At 42.1% G+C, this 20,826-nt stretch overlaps 1 protein-coding gene across 1 annotated transcript in view; it reads right to left on the bottom strand.

The window, feature by feature from the left end:
* Positions 1 to 10,386, bottom strand: part of SNX27 (sorting nexin 27) — a 61,848-nt gene extending 51,462 nt beyond the window's left edge. Inside the window, 3 exon segments of the mRNA XM_032843709.1 lie at positions 9,937 to 9,992; positions 9,994 to 10,179; positions 10,181 to 10,386. Coding sequence (XP_032699600.1) covers positions 9,937 to 9,992; positions 9,994 to 10,179; positions 10,181 to 10,249 — 311 coding nt within the window. The 5' untranslated portion in view covers positions 10,250 to 10,386.
* Positions 10,387 to 20,826: the final 10,440 nt, after the last annotated feature.

Raw genomic sequence — 20,826 nt, 5'->3', positions numbered from 1 at the left:
TTTTTAATTTGGTACACTGATCACAGTGAAAGTTAAAGGATAAAATCAACCAGGTTTATCAACAATCTTAGTTTGTAAGTGACACAAATTACCAAAGAAGGAATCTTAATTTTTTAAAGTTCTATTTCACTACTATTTCTGGATTACTACATAATGTGATTAAAAACATGATTCCTCCTGTGATCTGGTAAGTTTGTTCTAGGACAAGAGCCTGCACCCTGAATCCTACTAGCTATTTCCTAAACATTCAATTACTCTCAAGAGGTACTATACATGAGTGTACAGAAAGAAGTGTAGAGGGGCGCCTGGGTGGATCAGTTAGGTAAGCATCTGCCTTCAGCTCAGGTCATGATCACCGGTCCCATCAGCCCTTCCTTCATCAAGCTCCTTGCTCAGCAGGGAACCTGCTTCTCCCCCTCCCACTGCCTGCCACTCCCCCTGTTTGTGTTTCGGCTCTTGCTTTCTGTGTCAAATAAATAAGATCTTTTTAAAAAAGAAGAAGAAAGGTACAATAAGACCTTTTCTGAATCAGCAATATAAAGGATAACTGGGTAGGGCAGGGAAATCTAAAATAATCTACCAGCACATAACTCATAAGTAAGTGTCACATTTCCTTGGATTCAAAATACCGGCCAGAGAACAAAACTCACTGCTGTTTCCAAGTAAAGAGAGATGCAAGTTACATATCTTGAGAAAACAGATCCAGAAAGTAGTTTTTAACCTTACCAAAATCAAAATGACAATAACACTGGGTAAAAAAAATTAAGTAACCCATGATGCATTCAGTAGACAAACGAACACTTTACAAGTTATAAACTTTATAGATGATTAAATGATTAAACTGATCAGCAAAAGAAGTGGAAGAAGTTTCCAAAACTTTCACATTTTCCAAGACCGCCAAAAATTAATTTAACCAATATACCAATTTTTTTAAAACATACTAAATAAACCTAACTAAAACACAACAGACATATAAATATAAAAGTACTGCAGTATTTGGGGGAAAAAAGACAACTTCCTGGTTAATCTCCTGGAATAGTTCTCTAAAAGTGATCAGCTGCTTGAACACAGCTGGGAGAATATCCACACAAGCAGCTGACTCTCTGCAGACACTCTGTACTTTTCCAAAGAGAAGTAAACTAATTACTTGTGTTTGAAGTCCACAGAACACACAGATCTGTCATTCTAGTTTTGCTCTGAGGTCTGACACAAGAACCTACACTTTTAGATAGCTTAAGCAAAAATAAATCATTTTTAAAAAGATGTTTTTGGGTGCCTGGGTGGCTCAGTGGGTTAAGCCTCTGCCTTCGGCTCAGTTCATGATCCCAGATCCTGGGATCAAGCCCCGAGTCGAGTCGGGCTCTCTGCTCAGCAGGGAGCTTGCTTCCCTTCCTCTCTGCCTGCCCCTCTGCCTACTTGTGATCTCTGTCAAATAAATAAATAAAATCTTTTTAAAAAATAAATAAATAATAAAATAAAATAAAATAAAATAAAAACTTTAAAAATAAAAAATAAAAAGATGTTTTTATAATAACAAGTTCATGGAAGGAAGTACCTATAAGGATACTCAAATACAATTTCTTACTCTGCAACTTCAATACCTTGCAGATAGGTTTATTTCCTCAACTACTGTAAGAACCTTACTTGCTTAGCAGGGAGCATACCAACAGCAGGGAGCACACTAAGTTATAAACAAGAGACTACATACATACTACCTAGCATTTTACTAAAACCATATCACACAATTTAATCCTGAAGTACCCCTCACATTACGGACAGAAAGCAAAAATTTACTTTGTGGTCATCACCAATTCTTATTTAAGGATGTATTTTCATTCTGAAGGTAGACGGCACATATAAATCTTAGTACTATATTAAGTTATCTGTCTGCAGTCCCCTCAACTCCCAACAGTATGCTATATGCAGAAACCAAATATTTAAATTAAAGGAGGCATCTTCAAATCAGAGGAGCAGACTAGGAATTCTTAGAACAGCTAAAATAGAATATTGTAGGGCAGAGCACAGTGGGTCTGCAGCATGTAAGGATCAAACTTAACAACTGTGAACACAACAGTAAGTACACTCATTTTAAGCTTAAAGAGAAGTGGGAGGCCAGGGTGGCGCAGTGGGTTAAGCATCCGACTCTTGATTTCAGCTACAGTCATGATCTCAGGGTTGTCAGATCCTCATGGAGCCCCACATGGAACCCTGCACCCAGGATGGAGTCTGCTTGAAGATTCTTTCCCTCTGCCCCTCCAACCCTGCCTCTCCTCTCTCTCCCAAATACATAAATAAATTAAAAAAAAAAAAAAAACTTAAAAAGAGAAGTGTATATTAGACAAGCTAGGCTAGATTGTGAAGTAAAACTTATACAAATTAAAGGCAACCAGCTCCTCACCAGCTGTTCCCAGCTATGGGTGTTAGAGCTTAGTTGTTCTTAGTTCCCTTCTTTATATAGTATAAGACAGCCCAAGAGACTAGATGCTCTGAAATTCTTCTAATTCTAATAGTGATTTTCCTCTTTGGCCTTGGAAGCTATTCAACCTCTTTGGGTAAATAATTAAATAAAAACTAAATTCACAGGGAGTCCTAGGTATTAATGCACATATAATTATATTCTGACCTCAAAAACAGAACAGAATCCAAACTTCGTAGCTTTGCATTCAAAGCCCTTTTTGATCTAACTTCAAGCCCAACTATCTACAAATAGCAACTTTAGATTCATTGTTATCCCAAGAACTTTTCATATCCTCCTCCCTTTGGTGACAGTTTCCTCACCTATGAATTCCTTCCCCCTTCTCTGACTACTGAAATTAGACTTGTCCTTCAATCACAATTTTAAAAATCCTTCTGTGACCGATCTACCCACCAATCATCTCAACCATATCACTCTTTCCTTTAAACTCCATTGTGTTTTTCCGTTATCTCCCTTAATTCATTTGCTTTACACACAGTAAGTTGTATACTACCCCACTGCAGTGTTAAACTTCTCAAGGGCAGAGATGCAGGGACTCTCTGATTCATACAAGCCTAACAGTAATTTACACATGGTTTGTGCTTAATTGCTAAACCAGATGGGGTGATATTAGTAGGCCAACACCAGAAAAGTGATACCCTAAATCACTATTTTTCAAACAGTGGATCATAACCTAATAGTCATGAAATCATGTGGATCACCATCAACATTCAAAAAACAAAACAAAAAACTCTGAAATACTGAACAGACTAAAAAATGCCAGAGAGCACAAGAACACTAAATATTGTTTTTTGAAACTTGGTTCAGGTGGCTTTTTTTTTTTATTTTATTGGTTCTAATATAAAATATATCTCTTACAGAGACTTGCAAGTTTTTAAAAAGATATTTTAAAACTGCCTAAATATTTTGGGGGCACCTGTCTGGCTCAGTCCGTAGAGCATGCAACTCTTAATCTCAGGGTCGTGAGTTCAAGCCCCATGTTTGCATGGAGCCTACTTTTTTATTATTATTATTATTTTTAAATTTATTTGACAGAGAAAGTGAGATCACAAGTAGGCAGAGAGGCAGGCAGAGAGAGGGGAGAAGCAGGCTCCCCGCTAAGCTCCCCGATGCGGGGCTCGATCCCAGGACCCTGAGATCATGACCTGAGCCGAAGGCAGAGGCTTAACCCACTGAGCCACCCAGGTACCCCTGGAGCCTACTTTAAAAAAAAGTCCTAAATATTTTTTTCCACATGTGGGGCTAGAATCATACCACCCGTACACAGGCTTTTAGAGAACTGCTCGAAATCTATATAGCTGATAGTCAAAAAGAATGATTCTAATTGGCTCTCACCTAAACCACCACATTATCCACTGAGTCAGTAATGCCATCATCTAATGAATAAACTTACCACACATCGTGTTCCCAAAGCACAGGGCAGTGATCATAAATTTTAAGTGTCTGCTTGTCAACTGAGTCTCTCTGCTTATCATAAGAATTACTCCCAGTGGAACTTACCTTAAAAAATAATTATACTTGAGAGCATGGTAACAAACCCTCACCTGAAACAAACTAGTCAATGGGGGCTGAATGAAGAGAAGCCTTCTTCACAATTTATATGAACCAGACAAATCTTGTTACTAACAACAGATCTTTTCCTGGTAACAGCGATGATTTCCAAGAGGAAGATAAATGCTATTTTCAAATTTAGTTTTATCTGTTTTCTACCTCAATTACCTAGGGAATTAAAAGTATTTCCTGGGACTGCAATTATGATTATGTCAGGCTCTCTTCACTGCTAACCAATAAAGATTATCAACAAACAAGGGCAACAAATAGCCATTTTGGTTCCCTGTAACCCATCCAATTTAACAATCAGAGACAGGGTAAATAATGATATAAGACAGTTACATTTCACAACAGAACCAAAGCTCAAATGCTATCCAAGTTTATAGGGATGTGCTGAATTTTAAGAATTTTAAGGGATCATTCAGTCAAGAATAGTTGACTATTAACAGCCAAAAATAGCTGAGAAAACAAAGTGGAAAATATACTGGATTTAGAATCCAAAGACCTGGGTTTAATTCTGGTTAACATACACTACTGCAATACTCAGTTTCCTCTCTTATGAAAAAGGGACAAATAATACTCCTATATTCATTCAGCGAATATTTACTGAATAATACCTTGTATGTGCCAGTAGACCTTTGACTAGGGAAACAACATAGGTATATGTAGTCCCTATCCTCAAGGAATTTATATTTTCCCTATCTCACAAGGCTGTTGTAAAGATCAAATGCAAAAATACTATGCAAATTGTAACATACTACATGAAGTGCAAAGTGAGGGGTGCCTGGGTGGCTCAATTTGTTGAATGTCTTTTTTTTTTTTTTTTTTAAGATTTTATTTATTTGAGAGAGACAGAGATAGCAACAGAGAACATAAGCAAGCAGGGAGGAAAGGGAGAAGCAGGCTCCCTGCCAATCTCAGGACTCTGGAATCATGACCTGAGCCGAAAGCAGACACTGCAACTGACTAAGCCACCCAGGCACCTGACTGCTCAGCTCTTGATGCTGACTAACTCTTGATTTCCAAGCTCAGGTCATGATCTCAGGGTCATGAGATCAAGCCCCGCATCTGTACTCAGCAGAGTCTGCTTGAGGTTCTCTCTCTCCCCCTACCCACCCCCCCCTCCTCCTTGTGCCCTCTCTCGCTCTCTAAAATAAATCTTTAATTTAAAGAAAGTGTGGGGCGCCTGGGTGGCTCAGTGGGTTAAAGCCTCTGCCTTCAGCTCAGGTCATGATCCCAGGGTCCTGGGATCCAGCCCCCCATCGGGCTCTCTGCTCAGCAGGGAGCCTGCTCCCCCCCCCCCGCCTGCCTCTCTGCCTACTTGTGACCTGTCAAATAAAAAAAATAAATAAAAATAAAAATAAATAAAAATTTTAAAAGTGCAAAGTGATATAATGATTTTATTAACTTGTTCTAACCCTTCACCACATACCTTTATTACAACATTTAGAAAGATTCAATAAAGTCTAAATGAGCAAATATAATAGTCTACTATCTTACTGAATTGATTTTCTAAGGGCTGGAGTTCAGGAGTCTAAAAAATCATTATTTTAGTATAGTCTTAGCTCATAACTCTCAATATAACCACGAAGATAAAATGAACTGAGAATTCAAGACCTAGAACCTGTTGCTCCAGGTATGGGCTGGGTATATGGGTTGCAAAGGGAGGAAAAAAATAAAGACTTCTAGGCCCCATGCAAGACCTACTGAATCATATATAACCCTTAAAGTATGAGCCCAAGAATCGATACTTTTAACAAACACACCCAGTGATTTTTATGTTCACTAAAGCATAAGAATCAGTACCATAAAATTTTCCTTTGATCAATAACCATGATTTCAAACATCATTTCTAAAATCTACCTGGAAAATCTGGGCCAAATAGAATTCATCTATAATTGAGAAAGCAGCCCCTGAGAAGGTACTTAGCAGTCAACATTAAATGACTCACACTTAAACTTGTAAAAATATTTCTTGTGGCACCAACCTCTTTATTCCAAACTTTCACATTAAATGAAGCAAAAAAAAAAAAAGGAATGGTCATGAGATATTCCTATAAAATGAACTCCCAATAAACAAATCTATATAGACATAGATATATAGAGAGCTTTAATTTTTTTTCTTATGGTTTAACTTTTAACAAGGGAATCACTTCTCAGCCTTTTGGCTAAGATCAAGTGTAACTTTAACAAGGGAAAGTTGATGGGTAGATTATCTTGACTCTATGAAGAGGAAAAGCATAAACTCTACCCCACACAAATATATCAGGATTTTAAATGCTTGCAAGCAATCTTAGGGATCCATGCTTATTAAAGACCACACCACCCAAATACCAAAGAGATAAAACAAACTACTCAACAGATAAGCCTAATCACTTAAAAATAAAGATGGTACCACAACTATAACCCTTCTACGGGCACCTCTTAAGAAATCAGTCAAGAGCCTTTGGAAATACTTTAACCTTAAGAAAATTAACCTGAAGTCAAATATTACTGCACATACTATATAATTAGTGCAAAAACATATGCATTTTGGTTCTACTTATTGAAACCATCCCTCCAGGTATATACACATCAAAGGGAAACATTCAATATATGTTACACTGGGAAAAATTACAAAGTGGAGACTAACATTGCTAGCACAAAATTTTCCATCTGTAGTAAAATTTAGAGCCCAGAGAGGGCTTGTTCATATCCTGCAACATGACTCTTTGCAAACCAGTTAGAATCTAGTCAGTTTTGAAGGGAAAAGGACAAACTGATCCATACTGAATTTAGTTTAATGACTGTTCTAAGATTCAATGAGGCAGGGCCTTTGTAAGGCAGACTTTAAAATACAAAGAAATCAATGTCCTTACTCTTGTCCAAGCCTTTAGTCCCTTAAATCTCAAAGTTACTCAGTTCTTTTCACAATTCAATCAGTTGTCCAAATGACTACAATATATGAAAACTGGAATAATTTGTATATAGCAGGAAAGCATCTAAAATAGGGACAAGTCTTAAACAGCAATCATCAAGGTCCAGACATCCACCTATGACTTCATGCAAACTATGTCTACACAATAATAATCTACCTATGCCTAACCCTGATCCCACATGGCACTTCAATAACATGCAAAACTTTCCTGGGGCAACAAAGAGGTTAACTTAAGAAACCTGTAGGAGACAAAGAAAAGCTCTAAGGAGTGCTGCCTAAAGAATGCTACGGGAAAATTAGCATCAACCTAAACAAAAGCAAAACAAATAACAGACATAGATATCCCTCAAGAACTGTGTCTGTTTGATTGCTGATTTCCTCCTCTCACATGAAAACCTAAGTAGAAGATAAAGACTTTGGAAGAAGGAAAGAGTCTGTAGAGCTGAAGTCTCAGAGAATTTGCCAACTTGCCTGACTCCATGTTGCAACTATCACCATTTCCACAACAGCAGTAAAGAAGTTTTATAGAATTTGGAAATCAAAATACAGCTGAAAGGTGAGAAACCATTGCCAGGAAAAAGTCTCATCATCACAACCCTCTAGAGTAAGGTTCTCTAAGCAAAGAGCACTCTTTTGTCCTGCCCACTTTCTTGTCTTTTTTAAGACAAAGTCCCTACTCACCACCACGTATGCACCAAAATTCAATGTTTTCTCTCTAGGAGGAGGAATGGGCCTAGCCTGGAACATGGACCTGAGGCAAGTCCTTCCATCTGTCCTAAGGGATCATCTGAAGTATTCCTTACAGTACCTAATTTATGTCAAGATTCTGTTATAAAATTGTTAGTTGATATATATATCTATATACATATAAATATACACATACATATATATTTGAAATGGTTGATCATGTTAGCTGTAGTCATCTACAGAATTATTTTTGGTTTAGTTTTTTTTTTTTTTTTTAGTTCCTTTAGTTCTTATAAAGAGTAAATTATTTAGAACTTTATGATAACTTTCTAATTTTAAATAAATACTTCAATTTTAAATTTAAAAATAAACACCTGGATCCAAAGTTAACTTCCAAAGGGAAAGGAAAATGACAATTCCAAAAGCTTCTATCAAAAGGAAACATCAGCCACAGATTTTTAGTTATCTAGAAAGAATAGAATTAGATGCCCAGGTATGAAACAAATTTTGGTCACAACTCCATTCTATATCTGAATGCCTGGGCTCCCAAAGATTAAGAATGTATCTATCACCAGAGAATAAGAAAAGAGCATGTAGAACATTAATGGAAAAAGAAAACATAAATGGAAAGTTAAATAGCTCCACACAATTACTTTGATGAGCTACTCTTTCTTCAGGTGGAAGGTAAGAGGAAACAGAATGAGTGAATTCCACAGAGAAAGTGTGTAGAGGATAAGGGCAGGGGTGATGAGGTAAATAAAAAGGGAGGGACTCCTCAATAGGCCAGATCTTCACAATACTAACCTCTTTGAAACCTTCGGCAAACCTACTGTGTTACTACAGGAGAGACTGAAGGTTGTGGAAATTATAACTAAAATAACATTTATAAAAAATGAGAAAGACCTCATGAGGGCAAATCCAAGCACTGAGGGAGAGGGCAAAAGTGTGGAAAAAATAAGGTTCAGTAGAAGGCAAGAGATACAGGATTGAAGACTGCTGAGGAGAATGGAGGTAATGAGAGTCAACCAGCAATCACTATATAAATTTTAATACAAAGTATAAAGGCACCAAGGTAAAACCTGGATGAGAGTGATGGAGGAGGTCTGCACAGAAACTGGAAGACAAGGCAGCACAGCTTTGGGATGCAGTGGGAAGTTAAGGTTGAAGGAGTATGAAGGAGGAGGGGCTGCAGTAGGAAGAGGATGGGTTGCAGCAGCAGCAAGAGCCTAAACTGAGAAGTGAAAGCAGCCTGGAGGAGATAAAGAATAGGATAAAGTCGAGCGTGGGATCACAAGAGGATATAGTAAGAGAGAATAGAAAGGGCATGCCCCAATAAAGTAAGGAGGTCAAAGACCCAAAAGAGGAGCATAGTTTGGGGGAAACCAGGAATGAAGGAGAGCTCCACCATAATCCTGACTAAAAAGAAGTAGGAGTATGGTGCAAAAGTGAAGATCAGAAAAGGGGGGTGGGGGCAGAATACGGATGCTCACAGAGGGACACGGAAATGGTAGACACTAGATTCGAAATGCTTGTGTGATATGGGACAACAGTGTAAAGAAACTAGTGTCAGAGACACCCTCCCCCACCACCAAAACAAAAAACAAAAACAAAGGCATGCAAGCAAGGGTCAGAGAAGAAGGTACACTCTTGGGAGTGTGAATCCAAAAGGCAGGGGAGGAAAGGGACACAAGGCAGGATAGAAAAATGAAGGGGTGCTTAACCACAGGAGAGGGTAACTAAGGAAAGCAAAAGGAGTGCAGTAGAGGGATGATATTCCCGCAGGAAAAGTGGGAGCCGGTCACAGGTTTGCCTACTCGGTCTAGAGGACAGAGGAACGGTCCATGAGGGTTGACCGCAGCGGCGGTGAACAAAAACTACGATGCTAAAGATGAAAACTTGGGGAGGACACGACAGGGGCCGGGTCAGAAAAAGAGATTCTGTCAGCAGGGGACAGAAGTCCATTATGAGGGCGGCGAGGGGCAGAGAGCGGCATACCCAGGGGTAAAGCAAATGGGGCCGAAAAGAAGGCAGAAGAATGGAGGCAGGGGTAAAAACAGCGAGGGCGCAGGGACGCAGACTGGTTACAAGGAGGGAGGTGCGGGTTGCGAAAACCCAGGGAGCGGGGAGGTGAAAGGGTCAACCCCAAGGAGGTGCGGGGCCTGAGGGGAACGGAGTCCCTAGGGCCGGTTCAGGGACTGGAGGGGGTGGAGGGACAGTGGGGCCTGAGTGTGACAGGGGTAGAGTGAGATGCAGGGACGGCCGGAGGGGGCGGGGCGGGGTGGGGCGGCGGGCGCCCAGATACTCACACCTCCAGGATGCGGTCCCCCTTGCGCACCCCGGCCCGGTCGGCCGCCCCCCCCGGGCAGCACGGCGCTCACATGCTGCAGCGGCGCGTACAGCTCCCCGTTGATGCTCCGCAGTTGCCCGCCCTCGCTCACTTGGCCCCGCACGTTGAAGCCGTAGCCGGACTCGGACTTGACGATGCGCACGACCCGCGGGCCGCCGCCTCCCCCGCCGCCGTTCCCGGCGCAGTGGAGCCCGGACCCCCCCACCGCCCCCGCCACCCCCGTTTCTGTGAGGGGCCGAGGGGTGAATCCCTTCCCCGTCCTCGTCCGCCATCTTGCGAGCGAGCGAGCCGTACGGCCGCCCCCCTACGCCTCCACTCCCTACTCGCGCGCGTTCGCTCTGCTCAGCAGCCGCGCGACCCCCGACGCGCGCGCCCGCTCCGCCGCCCGCGGGACCCGAGTCGGTCACAGAGCGGCCGGAGGGGGTAAAGGGGAGGCCGGGGGCGTGGGGGAAACGAACGGTTGGGCCCGTGGCGCCTCCTGGGAGTTGTAGTTTCTGGACGGTGGGGGCGGGGGTGAGGGCAGGGCCCGGGGCGAAGCGGAGGTTATGTGACGCAGTTCGGGGACAAAGCCTGACGGGAGTTGTAGTTTGGGCGACTAACACAGCATCGAGTGCGGCGGACTGTTTCAACTGTTGACAGGCGGGCAAATTTTTTCTTCTTTCATTTCATAACTCATTTCGTAGCCTCTAAAGCAAAATATTAGGATAAACTGATGTTTGTGACTCGACAGCCTTAAGTTGCAACCTTAAATCATAACAACTCATTTGTTCAGTACCTTCTGTGTTCGCATACATTATTTTATTCCGTGGCCCCAACAACCTTGTGAGCTGAGTGGATCATGAATTCATTTCTCTATTTCACTTATTTGGAAACTGAACTGTAGAGAGCCCAAATTCATTCAGCTATTAGCTAACAGGAAATAAGGCCCGGTTATTTTTTCGCAACTTTCACGTATTGCAACGACATAAAAACTATGCTCCAACTATACAGAGAGTGTATGCAGAGAAAACTACAGTCTCGGCGATTTAAAACTGGATATTAGAGGGGCCAAGTAATAATTTAAATTGGGCAATGACTTTGAAGTTATCCTTTATTTCTGATTTATTTTGTTTCCCCAAACAGCACTGTAGAATTCTTGGCCAATGGCCCAGTTGATGCTTTTCAGCTACCTACCCAAATGCACACTCACAGAGAGTGTGCAGAATGCCCAGCAAAGGCAAGAAAGAAGAGCAAGAGCCAAAATAATGAAAATAGCTTACTTAAGCACTTAGTACTCGAGTCTGGTATTTCAGTTTACCCTCCTGACTGATGTTTGTGACTGGACATAAGTTGGTCTGTTACTGTTTTGTGGATGCTGACAAAAGACACAGAATTACTGAGTCGGAGACAAAGGACTGTTACCGCACAGGAAGCAACATGAGCTTCAGCACGTTTTTGTCAATTCCTCTTCCCCCCAGATCTTACAAGGGCTCACATGAAGGCTGTGCACTTACTTGGTGGACTGACACCACAGTTGAGGGAACACTGAGTTGGGGGAAACTACCTTTTCATAGGAAGCAATGACAAACCTGTTCTCTGTCCTGTAGAGAGACATTACTTCTTTCCTTAAAGTTGCTCACTCTAAATGCAAGCTTGAGAATTGACCCTGGTGAAGAGAAGTCAGGGTCTTGCACTTTTGGCATACCCAGGAAGATGGGTAGAAGCATGAGAGAGAGACCCATAAAGAACTGTTTCTCTCAACATTACTATGCGCCCAACACTGTTCTAAGCACTTTACACTATAATTTATTTAATCTTCACAATCCTATAATGTGCCCTACTTATAGATGAATAAACAGGCATAGAGAATCTATAGAGCTAGTAAACAATCCAGGAGGAGCTACAGGGATTCACAGTGTAAAAAAGAAAAGAAAAGCAGGGAACCTGGGTGGCTCAGTCCGTCGAGTGTCTGACTCTGGGTTTCAGCTGAGGTCATGATCTTGAGGTCCTTCGATTGAGCCTCAGGTTGGGCTCCGTACTCAGCGCAGAGGCTGTTCAGATTCTCTCTTCGGCTCTGCCTCTCCCCTGCCCCCACACTCTCTCTGTCTCTCAACTAAATAAATAAATAAAATCTTAAAAAAAAAAAAGACAGTAAAAGTTACGTTGCAGAGAGAGGTCTGATGACTTATAAAAGCAACAATCAACCACCTGAAAGAATTTGTGGACTGTGTATGGGCTTCTAGCAATTGCTCAGGATGTGGGGGAAGAGAGTAGTAGAATAATTAAGACATCTCACAAAATGTGGGATGAGGATTCAGCTATTATATTAGAACATAGAAGTTAGTATGACCTTATTTTATAACCAACCTGATGAAGAAGTGTGTCAATTGCACAAATAGGGAAAATAGTACAAGTTGGAATAATAAGAATTTTATTCTACAATAATACTCTACAATCATTTGGTTTGAATTGAGCTCTAAATGGGCAGGAATTTATCCACTAGACATCAAAGAAAGGAAAATGGGAGCTTCCACTGAAAGAGCTATTTTTTCGTTTGTTTATTTGACCAAAAAAAAAAAAAAAAAGTACTGAATGCCTGCTCTGTTCTAGACTTTGCAGTGGTAGTAGGGATACAAAGATAAAGAAGATGTTATCTGCAAACTCCATGAAGGGCCGTATGACATGGTGAAACTCACAAATGCACGTATGCCTTGATCTGGCAGCCCCACTTCTAGGAATTCATTCTACTGTTACACTTGTGTGTGAAGTGACATTTTTGTGAAGAGAGTCATTGCAGTATTATCTGTATTTGCAAAAGACTGAAAATAACCCAATGTTCATTAACTTAGGGTACAACCGCAATGGAAAACTGAAAATAAAGAATAAGGAGGCTCTTTATGTACTGAAATGAAATGATCTCCTGGATACAGTACATAAGTGAAAACAAGGTACAGCATAGTCTGTAGAACATGATAACATTTTTGTATAAAAGGGGAACCATAGATATGTTTTTATGTCTAGAAATATTTATATCCCTAGAAGTATTCACAAGAAACTGAAAATGTTGGTTGCCTCTGGGGAGGGCGATTAGACCACTGGAGTGGGACAGCAGTTGAAGGGAGACTTTTCATTATATAGCTTTTTGTAACATCTGAATGTTTAAGCAGATGAATGTGTTACCTATTCAAAATATAACTACATAAAATATGTGGAAAGGATCAGATTGGAAGAAAAGGTAATCCGAGCATCAAAATAAACTAAAATAAGACACCATTACTGCTCTCGAGAACTCACAACTAGGAAGAGAGCAAAAGAAGCAAAAGTTACAACCCAGGCTTTGGGTCTGTGGAGTAACAAGAGCTGTGATAGAGGCCTGCACAAGCTGGCAAGAGTGCCCCTAGGAGAGGCCTTGAAAATGGAACAGCTAAGCTGGGTAATTCTGGATAAGAAGGGCTGGCAAGGCAGAGAAGGATGGTGTGGTCAGGTATTTCTGACAAGAGAAACAGTGCATTCAAACCCAGAGACTTGAAAGAATATGGTGCCATTTGAGAACGGACTGCAGTTCAGTAGGACTGGAGCAGAGGCGAGGGGACGTGGGCAAGAATCACATCGGAGAGGATTTCAGACATTGAAAATCATGTCCAGGAGTTTGAATTTCATTCCCAAGTATTTAGGGGCCTCTGAATGCTTTAAAGCAGAGCAGACATATTATTAAATTCGTGCTTGAGAAAGTTCATCCAGCAGGAAGTGTGGAGAACAAACTGAGCCAGGAGGATCTGTTGAGAACCAGGTGCCCTGATTCCCGTGAGTACTGACAAGAGGGAGGCTTGGGCTGTGGTGACTGGAGGGTCACACTGGGCAGAGAGGACTTGGCATCACTTGGAGCTCAGGTGTGAGGCCAGGGTGGAAAGAATGTCCCAAGAGGTGAGACTTGGTGGTGTGATTTCCCAAGACCAGGAGGAAGAGGAGGAGGCTTGCAGGGAGGGCAATGAGTTTAGTTCTGGATATGAGAAAGATATGAGGGGTTTCGGGGAGATCCAGGTTGGATTGGTTGGATTCGTGAGTCTGGCACTGGGGAAGGGGTCTGGCCCCAGCATGGATTGATGAGCGTGGGCTCAGGGTGGTGGGTGGTGATGGAGGAGCACACTAGGCAGAGCGGATAACAAAGTGATTAGGAGTGCCAAGGCCAGAACCTGGAGAGTGCCTCCCCCTGGCCATTTAGGTGATGACTGAGAAATAGGATTCCCAGAGAGCCAGAGAGAGATGGCCTTGGAGAGAGTGGGATCTTGGAACTCGCTGAAGCTGCCTTTGGAAATGGGACCCAGAAAGTTTATAGAGCACTTCCCACCCAAGAGCTTACAAAGTCCTCACGATAGCAACATAAATAGAAGCATCCACAGGAAACTAGTAGGCTCAGCTAACCAGCAGGCCCCAATCATACTACTAGTTTATAGCAGAACTGAACCATGAACCCAAATTTTCTGACACCACAGCCAGGACTCTCTTTAATACCCAGCTTCCTTTTGGTTAAAGAGAAAAAAATGTTCTGGGGCTCCTAGGAGCCTAAATCAATTAAGCGTCCCACTCTTTATTTTGGCTCACATCTTGATCTTAGGGTCATGAGATGGAGCCCTGCCTGGGGCTCTGTGCTCAGCCTGAGTCTGGTTAAGACTCTCTCCCTCTCGCTCTGTGCCGCCCCACCCCCCTCCGCAGCTCTCTCCCAAATAAATAAATAAATCTTTGGGGGGAAAAGAAAAGAGGGGCACCTTGGCAGCTCAACGGGTGTCTGCCTTTGGCTCAGGTCTTGATCCTGGAGTTGCTCCCTGCTCACTGGGGAGTCTGCTTCTCCTTCTGCCCCTCCTCTGTGCTCATTCTCTCTCTGTCTTTCTCCCTCTCTCTCTCTCAAATAAGGAAAGAAAGAAAGAAAAGAAAAAAAGATCCTCCTGTCCTTTGTAATGTAAGAAGTCAGCAGGTTTCCATTGGGTTTTTGTGTGGCATTAACTTAAGAGAGAACCCCACCTTCACACTTTTGCTCATATATGTATGGTCCTTTGATCCTAGATAGTCTGCCTCTTCTCTTTCCCTCTTTGGGGGTCTAAATTCTACTCCTCCTTTAAACTCTAGCTTAAGTCCCTCCATAAAGCATCCCTTGAGGGAGTCCAGTTCACTCTGACTTACCTTTTTTTCCTAAATTCCTGTAGCAAACACACCTTCCTGGGACACCCCACCACCACCACCTCCCAGTGAGTCACACTCTTGTGTAATCTCCTCCCCTTGCCTGTGGGCAGGACTTGTGACTTTCTTCTGCCCAGCAGAATGTGGCAAAGGTGATGTGTGTCACTCCCATACATACAGCTCCATTGTATAACACTTCTTAGCCGACTAGGATGAAGGAGTCTCCTGTTGGCTCTGAGAAAGAAAGCCTCCATGTTCTGATGTGCCTGTGGAGAAGGCCCATGGCAGGGAGCTGCAGGAGCCTCTAGGAACGGAGACTTTGGAGACTTGTCCCTATCTGACAGCAAGAAGATGGTGGCCCTCAGTCCAGTGCCTCTAAGAAGTTCCACCAATGACCACAGAAGCTTGGAAGGGGATCCTGGGCTCCACTAGGGAACATAGCCTGCCCAAAACCTTGACTGCAGGCTTGTGAGACCCTACAGAGGATCCAGTTAAGCTGAGTCCAGACCCCTGACCCACAAAAACTATGAAATAATACATGTGTGTTGTTCTAAGCTGCTAAATTTGTGGTCATCTATTACATGGCAGCAGATAACAAATGTTACTCCTATCGTATTTGTGGCGTGCCCCTTAGTTTAGACCATAATGATTTAATGTCTAGTCCAGCTTTACTTTTCTAATCTGAACATAAGTTTCTGGAAAACCAGGAACTTGTCACACATGACATGTCCTCAACGAGGTAAGAGAGTGAGGGGCACAAGAGAAGGAGTATTGTTGAAATCTCAGTCCAGAAAAGGACCAGAAAGTGTCTAATAACAGCTGCTGTATAGGAGTAAAATGAGTGATATGGGGAAAACACCTAACATAATAACACAGTTATCACTAATATATATAAAATAATGGACATCTATTGTTTTAATTATAGATATTCAATAATAATATCACATCTAGCCCCACTCCCTCATTTTGCTGATGAAGAAATAGCTCCTCCACTACAACTCTCTAAAAAAAGAAATAGACCCAGCAACGTGTCATGACTTGTCAAAGGACACTCAGCTGATCAGTGGCCAGAACTCAACACTACTGAAAAAAAAAAAATTAAATGGCTTAAATGAGGCAGTAAGGTATATCATTACCTGTGGACTCACAGGTTGAAGAAAGCAAAAAGAGGGCCCTTTTCTTAGCCCCTTTTCCTAATTCTGAGTCTTCTATCCTTCTCACTAATTTTTCTGTACTTTCTCCATGAAGACCACATGAAAATTATTTATTATTTATTTTTTTGGTAAATTGAATAACTGATTTGCAAGAGTGAATAATACCTACAGACTAAAGGGTACATGAATCAAATTTCTTATAGCTGCAAGTGACAGAAACTTAATCCAAACTAGCTTAAGCAAAAAAGAGAATGTATTGGTTCACATAACTGAGAAGGACACTGGGTATTCATGTTAACTGTAGCTGTATAATGAACCATCCCCAAACTTAGTGGCCTGAAACCATCATTTTATTATGCTTATGGACTGTATGTCAGGAATTCAGATAGGACACATAGAGATGACTGGTTTCTGTCCCACAGTGCCTGGGGCCTCAGCTGGGAGGACTCAAAAGCTCAGGGTGACTGGTGGCTGAAGTCATCTGGGCATGTCTTACTCCTGGCAGTTGAGGCTGGCTGTCTGCTGGGACTTCAGCTGGAGCTGATCTGATGGCCTGACCCCCATGCATAGCCTCTTCATGTGGTTTCTTCTTCTTGGCTTCTTCAAGCTTGGTGTCAAAGCTCCAAAATCAAAGGTTCTGGTGCATGAGATTTTTATGACTCAGCATTGAAAGTCACATGACATCACCGCACCATATTGTTTTGTCCTGGTGGTCACAGAGGTCTGCCCAGGTACAATGGGAAGGGACACAGACACAACCCTAGATGAGAAGAGTGTCAATTTTGCAACATAATCAGAGTGGGATATATCACAGTGGCCATTTCTGAAAAATATAACCTGCCACATTGGGATGGCTCCTTGATTCTTTTTAAGATTTTATTTATTTATTTATTCATTCATTTTTAAAGAGCTTATTTATCTATTTGACAGACAGAGAGATCACAAGTAGGCAGAGAGGCAGGCAGAGAGAGAGAGGGAAACAGGCTCCCCACTGAGCAGAGAGCCCAATGCAGGGCTCGATCCCAGGACCCTGAGATCATGACCTGAGCAGAAGGCAGAGGCTTTAACCCACTGAGCCACCCAGGCGCCCCAAGATTTTATTTATTTACATAGAGAGAGCACAAGCAGAGGGAGCAGCCGGGAGAGGGAGAAGCAAGCTCCCCACCAATCAAGGACCCCAATGTGGGACTCAATCCCAGGACTTCAGGATCATGACTTGAGCCAAAGACAGATGCTTAACCAACTGAGCTACCCAGTTATCCCTGGCTCTTTGATTTAAACCAAGCACTATAGAAACCAAGGCCTTTTAAGTGTCAGACACAGAGAACCTGGGGCCACCTAATTCTTTTTCATCTGCCTTTCATTTTTGTTCATCTCTGGTTCTCTTTATCTATTAGCAAAAACACCTTATTTTTCTCAAAATCCATGTATTATTTTTCAGGAAGGACTTTGGCCCTTTCATGTGCACATTACCTGGACCAATTCAACTTGCCTGGACAATGAAGAACTATGATTGTCAGAACCTGGATCACATACCCAAGTCACATGCCAAAAGAAAGCTTCTGGGTAAATCTATCACAGGCTTAAATGAGCATTGGAGTCAGCTTAGTATGTAGTTATAATTATGTTACTTCTCTAGCAGCACCCTATAGTTCTGGTGTCTCAAAGCCCTTCCCCAGCCATCTTCATGTCATGCCCTTGTCTCCCATTTGCTACATACCACCTCTCCAAGATTTGCTGGGCTTCCCATGGGAAAGAAAAGCTCCCTGGCACTTATAGCCTCACTTGCTGGCTTTTTTCCATCTAGCCCTTCTCATCAGACCTGACTGTTATGTTTCAGCTCGCTCCCAAATAACATTTTTCACCATCCTTCCAGTTGTAATGCCCTAGGCAGTTGTCACTCTGTGTCTCTCGTCGCTTTCTCCAGTGCCTCCAACTTTTTCCTCAAAATTGAACTTAATCTTCCACAGGTCCTTTTTACCAAAAATTACTTCCCACAGCCAACAGTTCAGAAATAATACAACAGGTTGGGAGATCGCATAGCAAAAGACCAGTTCTGAGGCATTAGCGTCATCCAGTGGAAAAGGGGAGTGAGACTTGCATCTTCTGCATTCCTGCTTAGCTGTTATCCTTCAAAATCATTGAGTATTTTTTTAGCTGTAAATACAGAAAATTTAAAAGCACTTTAAACAGTAAGGAAATTTATGATCTCACATAAGTATCAAGATCAAGGTGGGGGAGTTCCAGTGTGTTTATTAACTCAGCAGCTTATTCATATCACCAAAGATCACATTCCTTCCATCTCTCTCCTCTGCCATGTCAACATTTGCTAACTCCTCCCATAGTGACAAGATGGCTGCCGAGCTCCAAGCGTCACCCACACAGGTGACCACTTTGAGAAGCAGAAACTAGGATGTTTCTTCTTGTGTCTATTTGTAAAAGTAAAGAAGCTCTTTCTAAAGGTCTTGCTTCAGCTTTCTCTTATGTCTCTTGGCCAAAAGTGTATCATCTAAACTAGTCATTGGCAAAAGAACGGAAATTACTGTGATTGAGTCAAACTAATCAAGATTTACTCATGGAGCTAAGAGTATTCCCTATTCCCTGGAATAGCTTGCCAGTAAATATGAGAACAAAATTGGGGCTCTGACAAAAGAAAGAAGGTTGTGAGGGAGAGAGTATAGGGGGATACAGATTTGGAAAAGCATCCAGTCATATCTGATGTACTTATCTTCTCTTCACTCTTCAACAGTTTCTCTTCAACAAACTCTTTTCAACAGTTTCTCCAACTGTAAACTAGAGATGATGATGTCTACTTTATCTACACATGGAGATACTTTAAGAAACAAGATTTTGTGAGGCACCTGGGTGGCTCAATCAGTTAAACATCTGCCTTCAGCTCAGGTCATGATCTCACGGTCCTGGGATCAAGCCCTGCTTCGGGGTGTGGGGGCACCTGCTTCTCCCTCTCCCTTTTCCCCTCCCCCCATTCATGCACATGCTCGCTCTCTCTCCCTCTCTCTCAGATAAAATCTTAAAAAAAAAAAAAAAAAAGGATTTTGCAAGATACTCTCATGAAACAGTGGTGGCTCAGTCAGTCAAGCGTCCGACTCTTGATTTTGGCTCAGGTCGTGATTATCAGGGTTGTGAGATTGAGCCCCAAATGGGGCTCGGTGCTGGGAATGAAGCCTGCTTAAGATTCTCTCCATCTTTCTCCCTGTGCCTCTCCCCTTCCCCAATAATAACAATTAACCAGTGAGACAAATGCTACAACATTGATGAATCTTAAAAACATGCTAAGTGAAACCAGCCAGTCACAAAACAAGTATTGTATGGTTCCACTTATATGATGCCTAGAGTATTTAAATTTATATGGAAAGTGGAATGGTAGTTGCCAGTGGCTGGGGGAGGAGGAAATGGGGAGTTCGTGTTTAATGGATATGGAGTTTCAGTTGGGGAAGATGAAGTTCTGGAGGTGGATGGTGGTGACCATCGCACAACAACGTAAATAATACTTATTGCCATAGAATCATACACTTAAAAATCATTAGAATAGTAAGTTTTATGTTATGTCTATTTTATCACAATAAAAAATTTTAATAAAATAGTGAGACTATTTAAGATATACAACAAAGTGGGGCACCTGGATGGCTCAGTCGATTAAGTGTCTGCTTAGGCTCAGGTCATGATCCCAGAGTTCTGGGATCGAGTCCCACATCGGGCTCCTTGCTCAGCTGGGAGTGTGCGTCTCCTTTTCTCTCTCACTCTGTGTCAAATAAATAAAATCTTGATTTTAAAAAAGATATACAGTGAAGGAATTGCACTAAACTTGAAAAAGATACAAATGTACAATATAAATTCATGATTCTCTCTGATAACCTAATGTTGAACTTTTTGCCCATTTTAATTTGTGGGTGAGAATCATTTCTAGCCTCAGCAATCACTTCTTTCACATTGCTGTGTCGTCCTTCCCTCTTTTCTCAAACCCACTGTTGTTTTGATTCACATGCAGTTCAAGAAATCCCATCCCCCCAAAGTGCCCTACAAGGGAACCCCCAGCACAGAATGGAACCAACTACGATACCCACTTCCTTTCCCCTTAAAGGTTACCTGCCCCCTTTCTTCCTTTGTCTCCCAGTCCTCTTTTGGTACAGCTGGATCTCCCCACATCCATGCCAAGAGGCTGCAGGACAAGGAGGCAGAGAGGAAGACTCGGAGCCAGAAAGGAGCACAAGGACTTAGCACCAGCAGGTGCTGGCAGTTCTCACAATCTATTTACCGACAACACGTATCTACTAATATTTACTAATCCCTCAGATGTTTGCAGATGAGGCAAAGCTGTGAGGAGCTGTGCAGAGAGGTGACAGTTATGTATCCAACCCCAACACCCGTTCACGGAGGGCCACGTCATTCCACGGGAAGCTACCGAAGCCCCACCCCGTGTCCAGTGCCCAGAGCTGAGCAATTCTGTTACATAAACTTACAATCAGAAGTCTCTGTTCATGTTTACCTACTCACTCCAAATAGTCTTTTCCAAAATACAT

The sequence above is a fragment of the Lontra canadensis genome, unplaced genomic scaffold (genome assembly GCF_010015895.1).
Source record: "Lontra canadensis isolate GAN:19392208 unplaced genomic scaffold, GSC_riverotter_1.0 scaffold142, whole genome shotgun sequence".
Classification (NCBI taxonomy): Eukaryota; Metazoa; Chordata; class Mammalia; order Carnivora; family Mustelidae; genus Lontra; species Lontra canadensis.
The sequence above is the reverse complement of the archived record's forward strand: the minus strand, read 5'-3'. Positions and strand labels throughout refer to the sequence as shown.